We start from the raw sequence: 19,596 nt of genomic DNA, 5'->3' as shown, positions 1-19,596 counted from the left end.
AAAATCGGGATTAGGGACCCGGCCATCTCAAGAGCAGAGTAACCCGTTACTCTTTTTCTTATAATTCAGATATTTGTGCATGCTGAACACATGCTGTTATCTAAAGGTTGCTCTAAAAAGATTTCCTTCATAATCAGTGAGGGGGCCAAAGTCTCCCTTACTTTCCAAACACACGTGTGTAAGAATGCTTACATTATAGATAAAGGTAGTTTAAGACGTTTACATTTAGACTTTGTAGCATGAAGGAAAAGACGTGGTTGAGTGATTTTACCCTCATTGCTGCATCACTGGTGCCAATTTTTGATATTTTAATTAAAACAATAAGGCCGCTCTAAACAGAGCTCCGTGGCAATTTGAATCAGTGCGTCACTACTTCATGATTTCTTACTTGTGACATTAACACTGGTAATGTGAACAGAAGTTAGTTGCTCAAAGAAAAAGAAGACAGCAGGATAAAAGAAGGGGCTTTTTATATTCTTCAGTTGACAGATGGTGATGTATCATTGTATGATTGTCTTTCAATACAGCAATTATTGCAGAATCACTGTATCGCTGTACTTTGAGGTCACAAAGGTCAGAAACAGAGATAAATATCTGTTAAAGAAGTTGTTCAACGCAGGGGTCTTCAAAGGCAAGACATGACATAAAAAAGATTTGGCAGTTTTAATGTGTACAAGATATCCAAGATGGCTGCCCGGACAAAGTGTGAAAGTTTTCTTTAACGTGGCCCTAATGCTCTTATTACTCCTTAATACTCTGTCGTACATCGATGAGTCCAGGCATCCAATTATTCTGCAGTAATGCGGCAGTTTCTGGACACGACACAGCAGACTACTGATTTTTTTTTTTTCAGGTCTTTATTGAGATCTCTGATCAGGGTATAATGTTATTGTCAGGGTATAGTACAGACGTTTCAGGGGACTTCTGGGTGAAACACCAACCAAGCAGACGACTGACATGATGCTATTTCTGGTCTGCAGAGTTGATAGTTCCAATAAAACCAAAAGTGGATTTGACTATCTGTCTCTTGTTTAGATGATCTGAGCAGACCCGGGTTTTCTTAGTCTGAAGGCCTTGGTACATAGGTGAACTAAAGCTATAAGCTAAAGATGTTTTTTGTCTTAGTGTAACATTTGTACACATTGCTTCTTTAAACAGGTCAAGTGTATTCACCATAACAACATAAGAAGGAAGAAATGTGTATTACAGTGGAAGCTTCATAACTTGAGTTAAACCACTATATCATCAAAACCAAAGCTTTGAAACTCTTTTAGGAATTTCTTTGGTTAATTTAGTTATTTAACATGATTTAGCTTTGATAACATCTTCCTCCTTTCTTATATTTCTACCCTCATATATCTAAAAAAATTAAGACATCGACAGAGACAGTAAGAAAAAACAAATAAATGAGAGGTGAAATGCTATCTTCAGAAATCTTTATTTAACACAGAAAAATAGTGAATTCAATCCATGGAAAAATAACTTTACAGAAAAGGTCAATCTAGTGAAAAACATTGCTTAGGAAAAATACACATAGGTCATGTCCCGAAGTGCTGCACACTCAAATATGTCTGAGAAATATCAAATGTCGAACAGCTTAATAACGTTAGGCTAAAGTTACAAATGACATTAAACGGACATCAATGACTACAAAAGATCACGCTACACGATGGCTTCAGAAAATCATCCTCGCTAAAAGTGATGAAAAGAAACATGTGAGGGGTTAAATATGAGACGACTATCAACACCCACACGGCTACGCTTTAAAATCTCTACATGACATATGTTAATCTAAAAATAACATGTTAGTGTAAAGACCTGAGTTCAGCTCAACGTGTTTTGGTAAAAGTACAGATCACTAAATATCAAACACACAAGAAGAACTAAAAAAGAATCTTAATCCTGTTGTGAAGGAAGAATCTACAGAAGCCCTACATTACCAAACTTTTAATTTTACTCATATTTCCTTTTGATAACGTGTACCTTTCTTTTGTTGTCTCAGGGGCTCGACTTGAACGTCATAATTTTTTCAAGGTAACAACCGAAATGTACTCGTAATCACAGGAAATTGGAGTAAAAATATAATGCATGAAGGTCTGCTCAGGGCTTCAGTATGAATCTGTTTGAGAGTCTCACAATTCAAAAAAGGACCAATTCCCTTGATCTCACCAAATATCTTCGTTCACTCTTGTTGCATAATTCTGAGTTCAAAAAAATCACCGACACAAATCCTCGAAATAAAATCTCAATCGGAAAGAGAAACCGAAAACATTTTCAGCTCCTACACTCTAAATTCAAACACATTCACATTGAGAGAAGCAAATATTTACAATATAAAATTATTATTCACCACTTTTCAAAGTTGTCATTAAAATGCATATTATGGCTTTTTTTTTTCTTTTTTTTTTAACGAAATAGTTAAATAAATAATCCAATCTGGCCCTGCTGCATGTTTACATCCAGTTTGGTATTTGTTGGTTTTAATCTCAAAATCAGGGAAACACATTATCAGTGAGTTTGTGGTTATTAAGTATGAACTTTCCCCCCATTTTTGTACAATTGTGACTTTACATTACATTACTTTAGTGAGTTAAAGGCCTTTATTGTCATTGCATCGTAACAGGAAACAAGGAGGTTGAGAGTGCCGCTCCTCGTTGCATTTAGAGGTTTAAATACAGTTTGCATTTTATGTCAATGGCCAACCCTGTCTCATGGTAGTTTGTGAGAATATTCCTAAGAAACTGGGGTCCTGTGTGTGCAAAGAGTGGAAACTGTTGACACACATGATAGTTAGTTTAGTTTATAAGGAAGTTCTGGGCTAAAATAAAAAAGTCCATGGAGGCTGGCAGGCTCAAAATTTGTGCTTCCACCACAACGTTCTGCACGAAAATACTTCCATTTGAAATTTGTTTGCACAATCACACAACAAGTACATTTCTGTCTTTGTGTACTGTGTGCGTCGTGTTTTTGTGACTATTTCAGAAAGTGTTGTCATGAAAAATCATTAGTATTCAGACTAAGGGCGTCAAAAGTATAGATAATTCGATACTCATTGATACCACAGGTTTAAAAACGATACGATCTGTTGTATAAATGATCGGTAGTATCAAGCTTCAAATCTTAAGTTTTTAAAAAAAGCTGCCTTAAGCGAAGACGAAGAGGAGGCTTGTGAAATGTTGCCACTGTTTTTGTACAATTAAGACAACCTGCAGGAGTTTGTGTGGAATTTTTGGCAATCCAATGCAAAAAAATGACTGAGGTTCTTCTATTTTTGTTGCTGTGGCATTCAAACAAGGATCGACATCATTTGATTTTCATTAGAGTCATATCGAAATTTAAATATTTGCATTGTGACAACCCTACCCATCCCTGGTCAATCCTAAACTCTGCTGAGACGCTTGGATTTGCGGATTGGTGTCGCCTCCTCGGTCTTTCTCTTGCGGTCGATTCTCTTCAGAGCTGGCTGAGGGCTATCCTCTTCATCAGACTTTTCATCAGACTCTTCTTTTGTAGCTCTAGTTCTGGGCCGTGTGGGCGTGATCGAAACTGAAGGAACTAACCTCCCTCTTAAACGTCTCTTTTCGATCACTATAGGCTCCGCCTCTTCCTCCGACATGTCCTGCTCGTCTGGTGACTCTGCCTCTTCGTCTGTGTCTAGAGCGCCTCCCTTTTTACTAGCTCCTACACTCTCTCTGTTGGCTTCTTTACTACTTTTCTCCACCTTCTGTGTTGCTTCATCACCAGACCATTCAGCCGAGTTATCCCCTTCACTCTCTTCCTCTGTGGCCAATGTCGCTCTCTCCTCCTCAACAACGTTCTCTCTGTAGTCCACGCGCCGCCTCATACGTCTGGATCTTCTTCGTAGTAGTATCCGTTCTTCTGTTAGGACCTCTTCTTTGTCGTCATCATCAGTCTTCGTCCTCTTCCTGGGACTTCTGACTCTCACCGAGATGTCCTTGGTTTTCTCTTCTTCACTCTCTGATGTCTGGTTATCTGGTGATTCCACCGCTCTGTGGTCGGACAAAACAGCTGTTTTCTCAGCAGGACCTTCAGTTGCAGGCTCCGCATCGTCTGCATACAGCTCTGCATCGTCCTCATCGCTTTCCTCCTCTTGGTAATTCTGCCTTATGGATCTTCGTAAAGTTCTTGTCGATGGAGCTGGAGCTTCTTCAACCTCCTTTTCTGATTCATCTTCAACGAGGGCCTCTTCTGGAGCGGCGGCTGTGTCAGATTCCACTTCTGTAGATTTCTCTACGACTGTGCTCTCCTCGTCTACTTCAGCTGAAGTCTCGATCGTGTCGGTGCCGGTCTCGTCCACAGCTGCCACGCTTTCCTCCTCATTTTCAGGCAACTCTTCTTCTTCACCTTCTTCGACCAATTCTCCTCCTCCTCCTGCTGCACTCTCAACCTCCTCCTCTTCCACATCTTTCTTCTCAGGATCCTCTCCAGTCGTCTCCACTGTCTCCTCAGGTGAGTCCCGCTCTGACTCTTCTTCCTCTTCTTCTTCTTTTTCATCGTCTCCCTCTTCCTCAGGCTGAACATCTGTGCGGGCTCTCTTGGCTTTCCGTCTCGGTGGGGCAGGAGCAGACTTCCGTCCCTTCCTCAGAACCCTTATTTGAACTGCAGGTTCATCTGTATCAGCGTCTTTTTCTACCACTGTCCCCTCCTCTCCTTGGTCTTCCGTCTGTTGTTTCTCTGTGGTTTTGCTCCTCGGTGACGCTCTCACTGACTTTCCACCGCTCCTCAGGACTTTTGATTCAACAACCGGCGCCTCTTCCTCATCAGGAACTTGTCCATCTTCTATTCCAGGTGTCTCCACCTGTCCTTCTGAATCAGCTGGCTGTTCCTCCTCCAGGGTCTCTTGCTCTTTGGGGGATTCGTCTGCTTCAGCGACAACTTTTTCCAACTCCTCTTCTGGTTCTGTCGTTTCTTTTTCCTGAGTTGCAGCATCCTCTTGAGTTTTTTCTTCGATCTTTTCATCTTTGCTTTCCTCGGTTTCTACAGCCTCTCCCAGCTCTGCTTTGGCATCCTCTGATTCAGCTGGGGTAGTTTGATCTTCCTCTTCCTCCGTTTCAAGCTGTGTTCTTGCTCTTTTGGATTTACCTCCGAGTGAGGAAGGAGCTAACCTTCTTCCCTTCTTTTCACCACTTCTCAGAACTCTTGTTTCAATAACCGGTATGTCCTCCTCCTGATCTGCCTGGTCTTCAGTTCCAGTTAGCTGTGTCTCTTTTGCCAATTCCCCAGTTTCAGCTTCTGTACCTTCACCGGTGGAGACTGACTGTTCCTCCTTGACAGTATCTTGTTCTGTGACAGCTTCTTCAGCAACATCATCTGAGGCTTCAGTAGCTTGTCCCTCTGTCTCACTACTGTCAGCCTGTCCTTCTTCTGGAGCATCCTCAGCTTTCTCTTCACTTATTTCTGGTTCTGCTTGTTGATTTTCATCCTTATCCTCAAGTTTCTCCTCTTCAGCTTGTGCGTCTTCCTCTTCTGCCTTGTTCCCCTCGTCTGCTGTAGATTCCTTTCCTCCCTCCTCCTCCTCCTCTTCTTCCTGAAGTTGCTCACGGGTTCTTTTTCTGGAACTTCTTGGAGCGACTGTGATAGACTTCCTCCCCCGCCTGAGAACTCGGACTTGAACTCCTGGTTCCTCATTAACAATATCTGAAGCCACTTCCTCTTCTTCCTCATCCTTTTTCTGTGTTCTTCTTGTTGATTTGCATATCGGTGTGGCTTTGACAGCTGGCTTTCTACCTCTCCGTGTTCTTGTTTCAATGACTTTAACCTCCTCCTCCTCTTCATCAACACTTTTGGCCTCATCTTCTTCAGCCGTCTCCTCGGCCTTCCCCTCGCCAGTTTCTTGTGTTGTGACTACATCCTCTGCTTTCTCCTCCACCACCTCCTCCTCCTGCTCAGTTTGTTCTGCTTCAACAGGAACATCTTCTGCTTGTCCTGCTTCTTTCTTCTGCACCTCTTCTCCTTCAGTAGAAGTTTCTCCCTGGGGAGCCTTCTCCCCCACAGCTGCTGTCTCTTTGAGGACCTCAAGAGTTTTTTTCAGGTCCACTAAAACCACGCTGACTCTTTGGAGCTCGGGAAGCTGTTGTACCACTACATTGCTCTGTTGCTCTTCTTCTGCGGGTGTTGCCTCCTCTTCAGCAGGTGTACGTGAAGCTGAGTCAGTGGCTGGTTCAGGTTTTGATGTTTCTGTTTCTCCTTCTTCGACTAAATCATCGGAGGCGTCTGTCACTCCAGTCGTGGTCTCCTCCTCTTCAGTTTGTGTCATTTGTCCTTCTTCTGACTCTTCTTCTACATGGATTGACTTCTCCTCCTCCACTGAATCCTGTGTAACAGCTTCCTGGACAACATCATCTGAGGTCTTTTCATCATCAGCGCTTTGTACGTCTGTCTCAGTTTTGTTGGCCTGTTCCTCCTCTGGATCATCTTGTTGGATGACTGATCCCTCTGCAACTGAAACCTCTTTCTCTGTGATTTCTGGCTCTGCTTGTTGGGTTGCTTCCTCCTCAACTTGTTCCTTCTCTTCCTCTGCCTCTTTCTCCTCATCCATGGGAGATTCCTCTTCTTCTTTCTTCTCTTCTTCTTGGAGTTGTTTGCGTGTCTTTTTTGGTGTTTTTCTTTGCACAGGGGTAGACTTTCTCCCCCCCCTGAGAACTCTGACTTCAACTGTTGGCTCCTCTTCTAAAATCTCAGAAGCCTCCTCTTCCTTGTCCTTATTCTGTCTTCTTGCAGATTTGCGTCTTGGTGTGGCTTTGACTGCTAGCTTTTTACCTCTCCGTGTTCTGGTTTCAATGACTGTAACCTCCTCCTCCTCCCCCTCCTTTTCCTCTTCGTCTTCTTTAGCTGTCTCCGTAGCTTTCTCCTCCATTGTTTCAGGTGTTGTGACTGCATCCTCTGCTTTCTCCTCCACCACCTCCTGCTCAGTTTGTTCTGCTTCAACAGGAACATCTTCCGCTTGTCCTGCTTCTTCTTTTGTTTCTTCCTTCTGCTCCTCTTCTTCTTCAGTAGAAGTTTCTCCCACGGAAACCATCTCCCCCACAGCTGCTGTCTCTTTGAGGACCTCAAGATGTGTTTTTTTCAGGTCCACTAAAACCAAGCTGACTCTTTGGAGCTCGGGAAGCTGTTGTACCACTACATTCCTCTGTTGCTCTTCTTCTGCGGGTGTAGGTGAAGCTGAGTCAGTGGCTGGTTCAGGTTTTGATGTTTCTGTTTCTCCTTCGACTAAATCATCTGAAGCGTCTGTCCCTCCAGTCGTGGTCTCCTCCTCTTCAGTTTGTGTCATTTGTCCTTCTTCTGACTCTTCTTCTACATGGATTGACTTCTCCTCCTCCACTGAATCCTGTGTGACAGCTTCCTGGACAACATCATCTGAGGTCTTTTCATCATCAGCGCTTTGTACGTCTGTCTCAGTTTTGTCGACCTGTTCCTCCTCTGGATCATCTTGTTGGATGACTGATTCCTCTGCAACTGAAACCTCTTTCTCTGTGATTTCTGGCTCTGCTTGTTGGGTTGCTTCCTCCTCAGCTTGTTCCTTCTCTTCATCTGCCTCTATTTGCTCATCCATGGGAGATTCCTCTTCTTCTTTCTTCTCTTCTTCTTGGAGTTGTTTGCATGTCTTTTTTGGTGTTTTTCTTTGCACAGGGGTAGACTTTCTTCCCCCCCTGAGAACTCTGACTTCAACTGTTGGCTCCTCTTCTAAAATCTCAGAAGCCTCCTCTTCCTTGTCCTTATTCTGTCTTCTTGCAGATTTGCGTCTTGGTGTGGCTTTGACTGCTAGCTTTTTACCTCTCAGTTTTCTGGTTTCCATGACTATAACCTCCTCCCCCTCCCCCTCCTTTTCCTCTTCGTCTTCTTTAGCTGTCTCCTCTGCTTTCTCCTCCACTGGTTCAGGTGTTGTGGCTGCATCCTCTGCTTTCTCCTCCACTGGTTCACGTGTTGTGGCTGCATCCTCTGCTTTCTCCTCCACCGGTTCACGTGTTGTGACTGCATCCTCTGCTTTCTCCTCCACTGATTCAGGTGTTGTGGCTGCACCCTCTGCTTTCTCCCCCACTGGTTCAGGTGTTGTGACTGCATCCTCTGCTTTCTCCTCCACTGTTTCAGGTGTTGTGGCTGCATCCTCTGCTTTCTCCTCCACTGTTTCACGTGTTGTGACTGCATCCTCTGCATTCTCCTCCACTGGTTCAGGTGTTGTGGCTGCATGCTCTGCTTTCTCCTCCACTGATTCAGGTGTTGTGGCTGCATGCTCTGCTTTCTCCTCCACTGGTTCAGGTGTTGTGGCTGCATCCTCTGCTTTCTCCTCCACTGTTTCACGTGTTGTGACTGCATCCTCTGCTTTCTCCTCCACTGGTTCAGGTGTTGTGGCTGCATGCTCTGCTTTCTCCTCCACTGGTTCAGGTGTTGTGGCTGCATTCTCAGCTTTCTCCTCCACTGATTCAGGTGTTGTGGCTGCATGCTCTGCTTTCTCCTCCAGCCCTTCAGGTTCCTTTACAACCCCCTCCTGCTCAGTTTGTTCTGCTTCAATAGGGCTATCAGAAACATTCTCCTCTTCCATTGCTTCTTCCCTCTGCTCCTCCTCAGCCTCAGCAGCAGTTTTTTCTTCAGGAGCATCCACAACTGCTGTTTCTTGTTCTTTTTCCGCTTCCTCAGCTTTTTCAGATGTTTCGGATATTACTTCAGTTTTCTCTTCCACTACACTTTGTCCTTCCTCTGCCTCCACCTCTCCTTCTGGCTGTACATGTTCCTCCTTCTCCGAAGCAGACTGCTCCTCAACCTTATTGACTCTCTCTTCTTCACCAGTTTTAACTACAACTGGTTCCTCAGCTGCCTCCTCTTCCTCTGATGTCTGAGAAACCTCTTCTTTTTTCTTCTGGATTGTTTTTTTTGGGGTTTTTCTCGGTCGGCCCCTACCCCTTCCAGAGGCAGAGATCCCTTCTGGTCTTGGAGAGCCAGAAATATTCTCCTCTTCAGCCTCCGCAGCAGTTTTTTCTACAACTGGTTCCTCTTCCTCTGAAGTCTGAGATACCTCCTCTTCTTTTTTCTTCTGGATTGGTTTTTGGGGGGTTTTTCTCGGTCGGCCCCTTCCCCTTCCAGAGGTAGAGATACCTTCCTGTCTTGGAGAGCCAGAAATATTCTCCTCTTCCATTGTTTCTTCCCTCTGCTCCTCCTCAGCCTCCGCAGCAGTTTTGTCTACAACTGGTTCCTCTTCCTCTGAAGTCTGAGATACCTCCTCTTCTTTTTTCTTCTGGATTGGTTTTTGGGTTTTTTTTCTCGGTCGGCCCCTTCCCCTTCCAGAGGTAGAGATACCTTCCTGTCTTGGAGAGCCAGAAATATTCTCCTCTTCCATTGTTTCTTCCCTCTGCTCCTCCTCAGCCTCCGCAGCAGTTTTGTCTACAACTGGTTCCTCTTGCTCTGAAGTCTGAGATACCTCCTCTCCTTTTTTCTTCTGGATTGGTTTTTGAGGGGTTTTTCTTGGTCGGCCCCTACCCCTTCCAGAGGCAGAGATCCCTTCCTGTCTTGGAGAGCCAGAAATATTCTCCTCTTCAGCCTCAGCAGCAGTTTTTTCTACAACTGGTTCCTCTTCCTCCGAAGTCTGAGATACCTCCTCTTCTTTTTTCTTCTGGATTGGTTTTTGAGGGGTTTTTCTTGGTCGGCCCCTACCCCTTCCAGAGGCAGAGATCCCTTCCTGTCTTGGAGAGCCAGAAATATTCTCCTCTTCAGCCTCAGCAGCAGTTTTTTCTACAACTGGTTCCTCTTCCTCCGAAGTCTGAGATACCTCCTCTTCTTTTTTCTTCTGGATTGGTTTTTGGGGTTTTTTTCTCGGTCGGCCCCTTCCCCTTCCAGAGGTAGAGATACCTTCCTGTCTTGGAGAGCCAGAAATATTCTCCTCTTCCATTGTTTCTTCCCTCTGCTCCTCCTCAGCCTCTGCAGCAGTTTTGTCTACAACTGGTTCCTCTTCCTCTGAAGTCTGAGATACCTCCTCTTCTTTTTTCTTCTGGATTGGTTTTTGGGGGGTTTTTCTCGGTCGGCCCCTACCTCTTCCAATGGCAGAGATCCCTTCCTGTCTTGGAGAGTCAGAAATATTCTCATCTTCCATTGATCCTTCCCTCTGCTCAGCAGCAGTTTTTCCTACAACTGGTCCCTCTTCCTCTGAAATCTGAGATACCTCCTCTTCTTTTTTTTTCTGGATTGGTTTTTGGGGGGTTTTTCTCGGTCGGCCTCTACCCCTTCCAGAGGTAGAGATCCCTTCCTGTCTTGGAGAGCCAGAAACATTCTCTTCTTCTCTATGCTCCTCCTCAGCCTCAGCAGCAGTTTTTTCTTCAGGAGCATCCACAGCCGCTGTTTCTTCTTGTTCTTTTTCCCCTTCCTCAGCCTTTTCAGATGCTTCGGATATCGCTTCAGTTTTCTCTTCCACTACATTTCGTCCTTCCTCTGGCTCTACATGTTCCTCCGTCTCAGAAGAAGCCTGCTCATCAACCTTTTCTGCTATCTCTTCCTCATCTGTCTTTTCCACAGATGCTTCCTCAGCTGCCTCCTCTTCCTCTGAACTCTGAGAAACCTCCTCTTCAATTGGTTTTTGGGGGGTTTTTCTTGGTCGGCCCCTTCCCTGTCTCGGTGTTCCTGTAGTCACCGCTGGTTCTTCTTCTTTCTTCTCTTCTGTTGATATCAGCTCCGTCTCTTCCTTTTCTGCAGCAACAAACTCTTCATCAGCAGGTGTTTCGTCTCCCTCCTTCACACCCAGATCAGCCCAGGTTGTTTTGAGGTCCACTAGAACGACAGTGGCTTCCCGCAGTGGAGGGATTTCAGAGACAATGTATTTTTCCTGAGGCTCTTCTGCTGCAGGTAAAGCGGCTTCATCAACCTTTTCGGCAACATCAGATTCAGAGGCAGCAGCAACAGTGTCAGACTCTTCTTCTTTATCCGTTTCCATCACAGATGCAGCCTCTGTCGCTCCCTCCGTCTGCTCCTCTTCCTCAGTCGAAGGTTTAACGTCCTCTGCTGCTTCTTCTGCATTTGGAGGTGTAACTTCTTCCTCCACGGTTTGTATCTTCTCTTCTGTTTTGTCTTGCATATCCTCTTGTTCCTCCACCTGTTCCTCTGTTGCCTTGTCACCTGCTTCAAGCTCAGCCTCCTCTGTCTGCTCTTCATCATGTTTCTGAAGTCTTCTGCTCTGCCTTTTAGGTGTAGGTTTAGCTGTGAGTTTACGTCTGCCTCTTTGAGATCTTTTCTGCACAACAGGAGGTTCCTCTTCCTCATCATCATCATCATCATCATCATCATCATCATCATCATCATCATCACCAGAGACTTCTTGTTCATCCTGTATCACTGATGTTTGGACATCCTCAGTGTTCTGGTCTTTTTCAGATTCATCTGGATTCATCATCTCTGCTGCTTCTAGAGCCTTCACAACAGACTCCTCTTGCTCCTGGGCCTCCTCTTCATTTGTCTGTTTGTCTTCTTCCAGCTGCTCTTCTCCAACATGCTCTTTCACAGAGGTTATTTCTTCTGTTACAGTCACCTCCTCCACGACTTCAGATGCAGAAACTTCCTCGACCCTCGTCTTTATTTCTCTGTGTACTCTCTGGCTGTGGCGTGTAGATCTGGGTGTGGGCGTGCTCATCACAGTTCTTCCTCTCAGAATTCTCCCTCCACCCACAGCTGGACTTTCCTCCTTCACCTCCTCCTCGGCTTTTCTCTGCCGCAGGGATCTCCTTTGAGGGGTTTCACTTTTTACTGTTTGTATTGCCTTTACAACTGCTCGTCCTGTTTTTGCAGCTTTACTATCCTGTGATGTTTCATGTGTGGTTATGATCGCCTCGTGTTGTGTAACAGTTTCTTCTGACTTTTCATCTTTCTCCACAATGTCAGTTTCTGCTTCTTTGTGTTCCTCTAAAACTTCCTCTGCTTCCTCTATTTCTGATGCCACGTTCTCGACTATCACCTGCGAGTTATGAGAGGTGTTCACATCCTGTGTGCCATCATCTTTTGTTTGGAGCTCCTCAGGTGTTATATCCTGTGGGGCTGGTTTGTCTGACATCAGAGATACCTCTTCTTCTTCTTCAGGTGAAGTATCAACTACATCCACTCCGTTTTCTTCAGGAGTCAAACTCAAAACATCCTAAAATTAAAGAGGAAATTTCATCACAAACAATTCGCTTTTATGGACAAACATGCAACGACCATTTGACTTATACACACCTCAGTCTTCACCAGGTCAGAAATATTTTGCAGATTACCTCTTGGGGTTTCGGCTTCAATGTCTTCAATCCTAAAAGATGCAAAAAATCACTGAGTTTAGTTCCCCCCTTTTAGAAGAATAAAGGTTTGATGATGGTTTTAGAACAGCTGAAAGATGGCAGAAATCCACACTACATATGTTTTCCTCTTGTTCATTGCGACAGAAATGCATCTGTTGGGATCTCCATGTGTTGAAACAAAGGTCCGTCCTGTAGCCACAGAAGCCTGAGTACAAGTACTTAAATGACTCTTACTCCCAGCATGCCCTGCCCTGCAGAAACACTCCCAGCATGCTCTGCAACATCTAACACATAGGTGTTAAGTGTATGGTCGATAAAAGCAGCCGCCTCTCATTGTTCGATCTCTTCACGTGTGGTCTCCCTACACCAGAGGATACCTCTCTTCACAAGCTTCCAGCTTCAGGGGAGACACGCATTCCAACCTGGCCTACTTCCAAGGCCTGTTTTAGGAGTTCTGGCGCAATCAGTAACTATCTGGTTTGAGCACAGAGAGATTCTTTCCTATCATTCTCGTCAACGTCGGTGAACGCAACTAGACAGGAGTGCTACAGAAAGCCACTGTTACCTGATCTACACACACACACACACACACACACACACACAAATCAGCACTCATGACCACACACACACATGTGCCACGCTGTTTGTTTGCTTAGATTAGTTTGTAATAGTTATTTGTTTGATTAAGTTCATTGATTTGGATTGATGTTGCTTTGTTAAATAAATCCTGTTATAATTTAAGAGAGCAGTTTGTGATTACTGGTGTATTTGCATTGTGATATAAGCTGGGTGAGAGGGCCTTGTGTACGGATTTCACGCCTTCAATTTATTAAATATAGTTATTAATTATTAATAATATTAGTAATTAAGTAACTAATTTGAGACTTATTTGTTTCCTGCCCTCGAGTTGATAAAACATATTTTAATGATATTGTTATTTATATTAATAATAATTAAATATAATTATTACAGAATATAACCAAATTTGACGAGATAAAACCCAAACAAATGGTGCCCCGTGTGAGGCCTTCAATAAAACCAGCTTTATTGCACTGTTAATGCACAGCAATCCAAACTTTTTTCTTGAGGAAAAATTATCTTTTCTTTTGAAGACTTACTTTTCATGCTTGTTGTTTATTCAAAGCAGACAGCAAGCTGTGGCTTAGTTTGTGTCGTATGTTGTTTAACATAATGATGCAGCCAGGGTGACCTTCTCAATGAACTAGTTTGTTGCTTTAATCCAGAGTTTTATCCTGAAGTAATTCTTCTAAAGAAATGTATTTGTTTTGAACATTGACTTCATCAAGCATACATCAAGTTGTGTTTTGGTGAGTTGAGTAGTTTTCTTTTTCTTTTTGTGCTCTTTGTTGTTTGAAACAACAATTTAGACAGTTTTCCAGTTGAGAGTGTAACCTCATAATTGTTGCATAGCCAGCTGTCTGAGAGGTGTGAGTTCCTCCCATCCTTTGAGGACTTGAGGTGTGAATCCCATCTCCTAGCTTCCAGGATAGACTGCAGTGATCAGTTGGGAAACTTAGATAAGATTTGTTCTTATGTTGATCTAGCTTTGTTTAGCTTAGCAGCTTTGTTAACAGTAATCCACTGTGGTTCCGTTTTATCACGTAAAATGTGTACCAAGACCCTAGGTGAGCCAGGAACTGAGACTCCTTTTGGATTAGATGACGCAGCACTGCAAGAAACGGTTGCTGGTCTGCCACGCCTCTCCTCAGATGAGAGTGCAAACCTATATAGCTATTCAATTAGCATTTGTGATAAGAGGTTGAAGGAGCTAGTTGATCTTGTCAACCACCAAGCCAGGACCACCCCTAACAAAGACAGAATGTATGCAGAAGACATATATCAACCATGGGCCAAGGCTTGCTGTGGATCAGATGATCCACCCCTTCATGATGGAGTTGCTGATCTTATCCACTTCCCTTTAGAGGTCAACAGTCTGAACTCCTACACCCTCAGCACACAAAATTAAAGGAGTTGTTTGAGCATATAAATCATCCAACTGGGAAACCACAGCGCACAATTTCAGATGTTCTAGGCCAACTTCTCCTCCTTTATCAGCGCAAATCATTTGTTTGCAGAATGAGAAACTAATTTGAGACTGATTTTAGTGATATTTTGGTTATTTTTCCCTGATTTCAGAGTTGTGCCCCCGAGTTGATTAAACATAGTTTAATGATATTGTTGTTTATATTAATAATAATTAAATATAATTATTAAAGAATATAACCAAATTTGACTAGATAAAACCCCAACACATCCAATTACAAGTAAAATTTATAGAAGTAAAAAATAACCGTCATTAGAGCAATGCACTTTCTTCTGTTCAAGAAGCTTTTGCATTTTTCAGGTTCTAAAGGTACTGAAAGACTCAAATTCACATACATCAGGCCCCTCAAATAGAGTGTCTGCTTCCTTGTGTACCTCTAAAACTTCTTTAAACATTATAAACACTGCAGGGTCCGTCTGTTTGGGGGTTGATTTACTCTTGCATGTTTACACCTGAATCTGACTCAAACTAGCCTAGGCGTCATGAGCATGCTCCACAGTTGCCTCACCGGGCATCAGTGGAATAGCATAAATGTGTAGAAGATAGCCGCCTAGATGAACACAAGACGAAGGTGGACAAGAACCAGACCATGAGACCCGGGACATGTCGAGACACTTGGAGGAGGTAAATATATTGAAGTACGTGGATGGAAGGCAACCGAGGAATAATGACTGTCGATTGTTTGGTTTGTGATGTAACAGGCCAACGGGAAGAAGTTCCAATAGTATCTAGCTTAAAGGAGGCATATTGCCCCCTACTGTAGGGTAGTCAGATGTATGCTTTGGTCTGTAAATGGATTCTCACCCGGCACTCTTATACTGAGACAGAACAGTCTTTACAATTAATTGACTGATTGATCTGTGACTGCAGCTCCACTTAACTGTGCATGTTAACATACTGACTGATATAAAACATTTAATACACATTTAAACCAAGATATCAAAGGAAATTCATGAATCTTCTATTATAAATACACTCATTAGGGTTTTCATAATTAATGTGGTTTAGTTCATTCAGACCTGATCACTCTCTCCGTCTTGTCCTCTGTGATTCTCTCTGCCATCTTTCTTTGTTTGGATCCACTGCTCCGACCCCGGGCCACAACAGGCACCTCGTCATCTAAAACTGTTACCATAGTTACAGTATTATATAACATCCCATAGTTAATATCAATATCTTCACAGTTTGGATGTAAGAATATAAAATGTTTACCTTTGGTAGCTCTCAGTACAGCAACCTCCTCCTGGAAATCAATATCACACATTAGTCTCACATGCAGATGTGTTAATGAACGCTTTAAAATGTAAATAATAAATGATGATTGAAATAATTATTTTATTTGTCAACTGAATTATGTACCACGATTTCAAATGTGCACTCCACAGACTCAGTTTCTTTCAACTGTGTGGTTATTGCCTCCATCAAAACATCTTTTTCAGTCACTTCAGTGATCCTGATGGATTCCTCTGTGAACGTCAGACTCTTTGACACTGCTGAGAAACACAGGAGGACACGCAGTGTTTGATGAGGACACTCAGAGAGAATCTGTTAACAGCTCCTTTATGTCATCATTGGACAAAATGTTTGAAAAATCTGACTATCGCTAAAGCATGACGTACACTGTACAACTTCAAGCAGATTAGTACATGAAATATGATCCCATAACTGATTCTGAAGTCTTGCCGACTTTCAGCCCAATCGTGTGTCGTTAGTCGTGCAGTTTACACTAAGGCACAACAGCCTATCACGGCCCGATCAGCTGCTTCAGACCAGTTGGATGATTTTCTGCCATGTTTGACATTTGGTAGTACGACTGCACACATTGACACAGTGAGAGCAGAGCCACGAGCCGATTCCCTTTAGGGCATTTAATTATTTCTTTGTGAGGGTTCAGCTCTGCCTCTAAAGAGCAGTTTCTGTTCTGTCTTACCGCTCAGGGCCATGGTCTGGATCCTGCTGGAGATTTTGGTCCTCTGTTTTGGTCCTCCGATGCTCTCGACTTCCCACAGTAGGTCTGCTACCTCCGGATACTGACGCAGGTACTTCTCACACACTGCCAACAGATGAGTACTTTTAAAACAGATGAAACACTGACACAAACAGAGCAGACTGTTAGCAAGAGGATTAACGCTCTATAAATCAGGGAGGTGTACAAGCTGCAGTGTGGCCTGCTGTACCTTTGTACATGGGCTTTGTGAGGGGGTACCTCAAACCCAGACTGTCCTCTTTGAAACTGTTCACAAAGTCCTCCAACATCTGCAGGCCGAAGCCTTTCCCACGATGACACTTTCTGACAAATATGGAATCCATCACAGAGAGCAGGTAGCTTCTGGTAGTGAGGGAGCTACACAAGCTTCCTGCAGGAAAAAAAAACATAGAAGAAGTCAATTCATGAGGACACAGAAAGAAACCAAACAAATATTTATCAGACCTGGACTGAAACATGTCTGCTGAGGATACAATCCTAAAACAGCTATTCATTTAGGCTTAACAGTCTCAGACCATAATTTAGGAGGTTTTTGAGCTCAGGTATTTTAACTCTTACACCTTTAGAGACATTTGTCTAAAAAGTGGGTGTTCCTCATTACGGATTAAGGACTACAGCTGAGACATTTTGCTTATATTTTATGTATTTAATGTAAAAATTACACAAGTTGCAAAAGTTACCTGTGTGTATAAGACACCTGTGTGTATAGGTTACTTGTGAGTATAAGTTACCGGTCATTATAGCATACCTGTGTGTATATGTTACCTTTGGGTCTGACTGAGTAGAAGCCGACAGCCTCTCCGTTGATCCAGAGGATTTTGGCATGTTCGCTCTCTGCGTGGCAGAGGAAGGGGCGCTCATCTGAGCTCATCTCTTTGGCTCTATAGACGACTCTGTTCAGGATGTATAAAACTATCCTCTCTCCTACTGTCTTCACCTAAGGAACACATACACACACATACACACAGGAGACCTTTTACAACAATGCTAGGAATTCATTATTATGATGGAACATCTTGTTTTAAGGTTTGTCTTCATAAAGTTTCTGCTGGTTGAAAACAATATGTCATTGTAATAACTATTACAAAGACGCCAATGTAGTACACGCTGTAATGAACAACAGACACATAAGATTTCCATTATGGAGGAATTCTCATCTTGAGTATTAAAGCATGAGTTCACTTTTTAAAGAGTTCTGTTTGTTTTTATCTGGTCCCTGTTGTCACATGTTTTGGGCCTAAGAGTCTGACAGACTCAAAACGTTTTAGATTTTTGGAGCAGTGAAAGAGGCTGTAATGTCTGCAACGTAATCCTTGATAGGTCCACTGAAAGTTGTTGTTTTTGTCACTGACAGGCTCAGACTGTTATTCTAAGTGTCTGACAACATTACAGACAGGATCCCTACAGAGATAGAGCTTTGTGTTCAACAGAAAGGAGATTTTTTTTCCACCACAAACAGCTGTTACTACCCTCTCACACACACACACCAGACTCAACAACTGTATTTTCTATCTGCAGAACATGGGAGTTGCTAGTCTGCCACTGCCTGTACCAGATAGTTAGTTAGTTCTAATGTGTCAGATACATAAAAATACTTTTAAACACCAGAGTCACTCCTCTGCCTGTGCAAAAATATCTAGCACAGTTCAGCCGGTGTTTTGTCTTTTGTCAGATGTCATAAAGCTACCTTCACAGATGCTTTGCAAGGAAGCAAAAGAGGCACTTTTCTATTGAATAAATTCAACTTTAAATGATACCCACTTGATTTGAGTGGCAACAGACTGATATACTTAACTATAATAAACTATTCAAATCCAGACTGCACCTGAAATATTTATCAGCATCTGTTTCTGTGCACACAAACCTTTGCAAAATGTAAAAGCTGAGGTGGGCAAGTTTAGCTGAACCAGTCAGAGTAAGCTATAATATAAAAAAGTATCCAATCAGAATGAATATCAAAGCCCCTCCCACAAAAGCATGAATGTACACAGCCTCACTCACGGTGCAGAAAGAGTCCTAAGTAATGAAGAGAAGAGCAGCATCGCTGTCAGCTAAAATTTGCCATTCTTGCCAAACGAGCTCGCTAATTTAACTGTGCTGAAGACTCTGCTCATCTGCAAAAAGTTTACGAGGAGATTGACTTATTACATTTTCGTGAAATCCACAAATTAAATGTTTGGCCTTGTTTTGTAAGCACATACTTTGATATCACTTTATTTATTTTATTCAGGTTTTTTTTTAACCTAAATAAAATGTATTCTGTTAAAGCCTCATAGTAATGATGACTATAAGAAATCTAGTTGGTGCACAGTGTCCACTCTATGTGGAGAACACATTTATATAAATAGTTCATCAGGTCGTACCTCCACAGCTCCATCTCGAGCAGTGTCTGCTGTCTTGAGTAGGTCATCCACCGTCCACCAGCGGTCCAGCAGGAACAGAGCCACAGCGGTCAGAGGGTCAGAGGGAGAGAAGAGGGCCAGGATCTTCTTTTTGTCACTGTTTCCATAGAGAGGAACTAAACCAACGCTGGAAATGTTTATGTTGACCTGAGGATAGAGAGAGTCTTCAGCAACTCATTTCGTTTCAATGATACACTTGTGCTAAAAAATACAGCCAGATATAGAGTTAACCAATAAAGAAAGTATCCCTGCTGTATTACAGGTGAGTTGGCTTTATATTTTCAGAGTCCGACGTTGGTGCTTTCTCTGTAAAAGACAGCGAGGAGAAGGAACCCGACGAAAACCTGAGTTATGCTGTGATGCATGTGTATGTTATGTGTGATGTGTGTGTTCCCATGAGGTGTGTGTATGTTATGTGTTAGATGTGTGTTACCTGTAAAGTGTATGTTACCTGTGAGGTGTGAGTTACCTGTTAATGTGTGTGTATAGCCGTTTTCACATATGCACTCCGGATAATATCTAGATAATTGCAGGAGGACTTCTCCGGAGATTCTCCCGAACTAGCCGTTCACATATGCTCCTCACAGCGGGGGACTATCCCTGTCAGAGGGGCGGGGGATTTCCCGATGTAAGACGTGAACTAAATACACAACGCGGAAGTAGCGGCCGTAGCAATAGAGTCCGCTACACGACGCTATAATGACAATATTTGCCTTTATATCAATGCTATGTGTAATCCAATGGAATGACGACATCCACAAAAGAGAGGAGAACAACATACTGACGAACAGAAAACAGAATGCAGCCATTTAATTACGTGCACGGAGATCGTAGTGGTCGCGTGCAGACACTTTATGCACCGTGCGGCAGTCACTG

General features: G+C 43.2%; 1 protein-coding gene across 2 annotated transcripts in view; it reads right to left on the bottom strand.

Moving 5' to 3' along the window:
- Positions 1 to 1,419: 1,419 nt before the first annotated feature.
- LOC132973850 (titin-like) overlaps positions 1,420 to 19,596 on the bottom strand; it is a 29,032-nt gene continuing 10,855 nt past the window's right edge. The window contains exons 3-14 of one of the 2 annotated variants that reach the window (XM_061037479.1): positions 18,682 to 18,867; positions 17,084 to 17,255; positions 16,509 to 16,688; positions 16,262 to 16,384; positions 15,691 to 15,824; positions 15,544 to 15,574; positions 15,351 to 15,456; positions 12,208 to 12,277; positions 9,953 to 12,127; positions 9,203 to 9,763; positions 6,920 to 9,013; positions 1,420 to 5,884 (exon numbers count right to left, since the gene is read on the bottom strand). In XM_061037479.1, coding sequence (XP_060893462.1) covers positions 3,380 to 5,884; positions 6,920 to 9,013; positions 9,203 to 9,763; positions 9,953 to 12,127; positions 12,208 to 12,277; positions 15,351 to 15,456; positions 15,544 to 15,574; positions 15,691 to 15,824; positions 16,262 to 16,384; positions 16,509 to 16,688; positions 17,084 to 17,255; positions 18,682 to 18,867 — 8,337 coding nt within the window. In that variant the 3' untranslated portion in view covers positions 1,420 to 3,379. The remainder of the gene's footprint in view (positions 5,885 to 6,919; positions 9,014 to 9,202; positions 9,764 to 9,952; positions 12,128 to 12,207; positions 12,278 to 15,350; positions 15,457 to 15,543; positions 15,575 to 15,690; positions 15,825 to 16,261; positions 16,385 to 16,508; positions 16,689 to 17,083; positions 17,256 to 18,681; positions 18,868 to 19,596) is intronic. The other variant, XM_061037480.1, reaches the window with a different exon arrangement.

This window comes from Labrus mixtus, chromosome 5, assembly GCF_963584025.1.
Source record: "Labrus mixtus chromosome 5, fLabMix1.1, whole genome shotgun sequence".
Lineage (NCBI taxonomy): Eukaryota > Metazoa > Chordata > Actinopteri > Labriformes > Labridae > Labrus > Labrus mixtus.
This window is presented reverse-complemented; position numbering and strand designations above follow the sequence as displayed.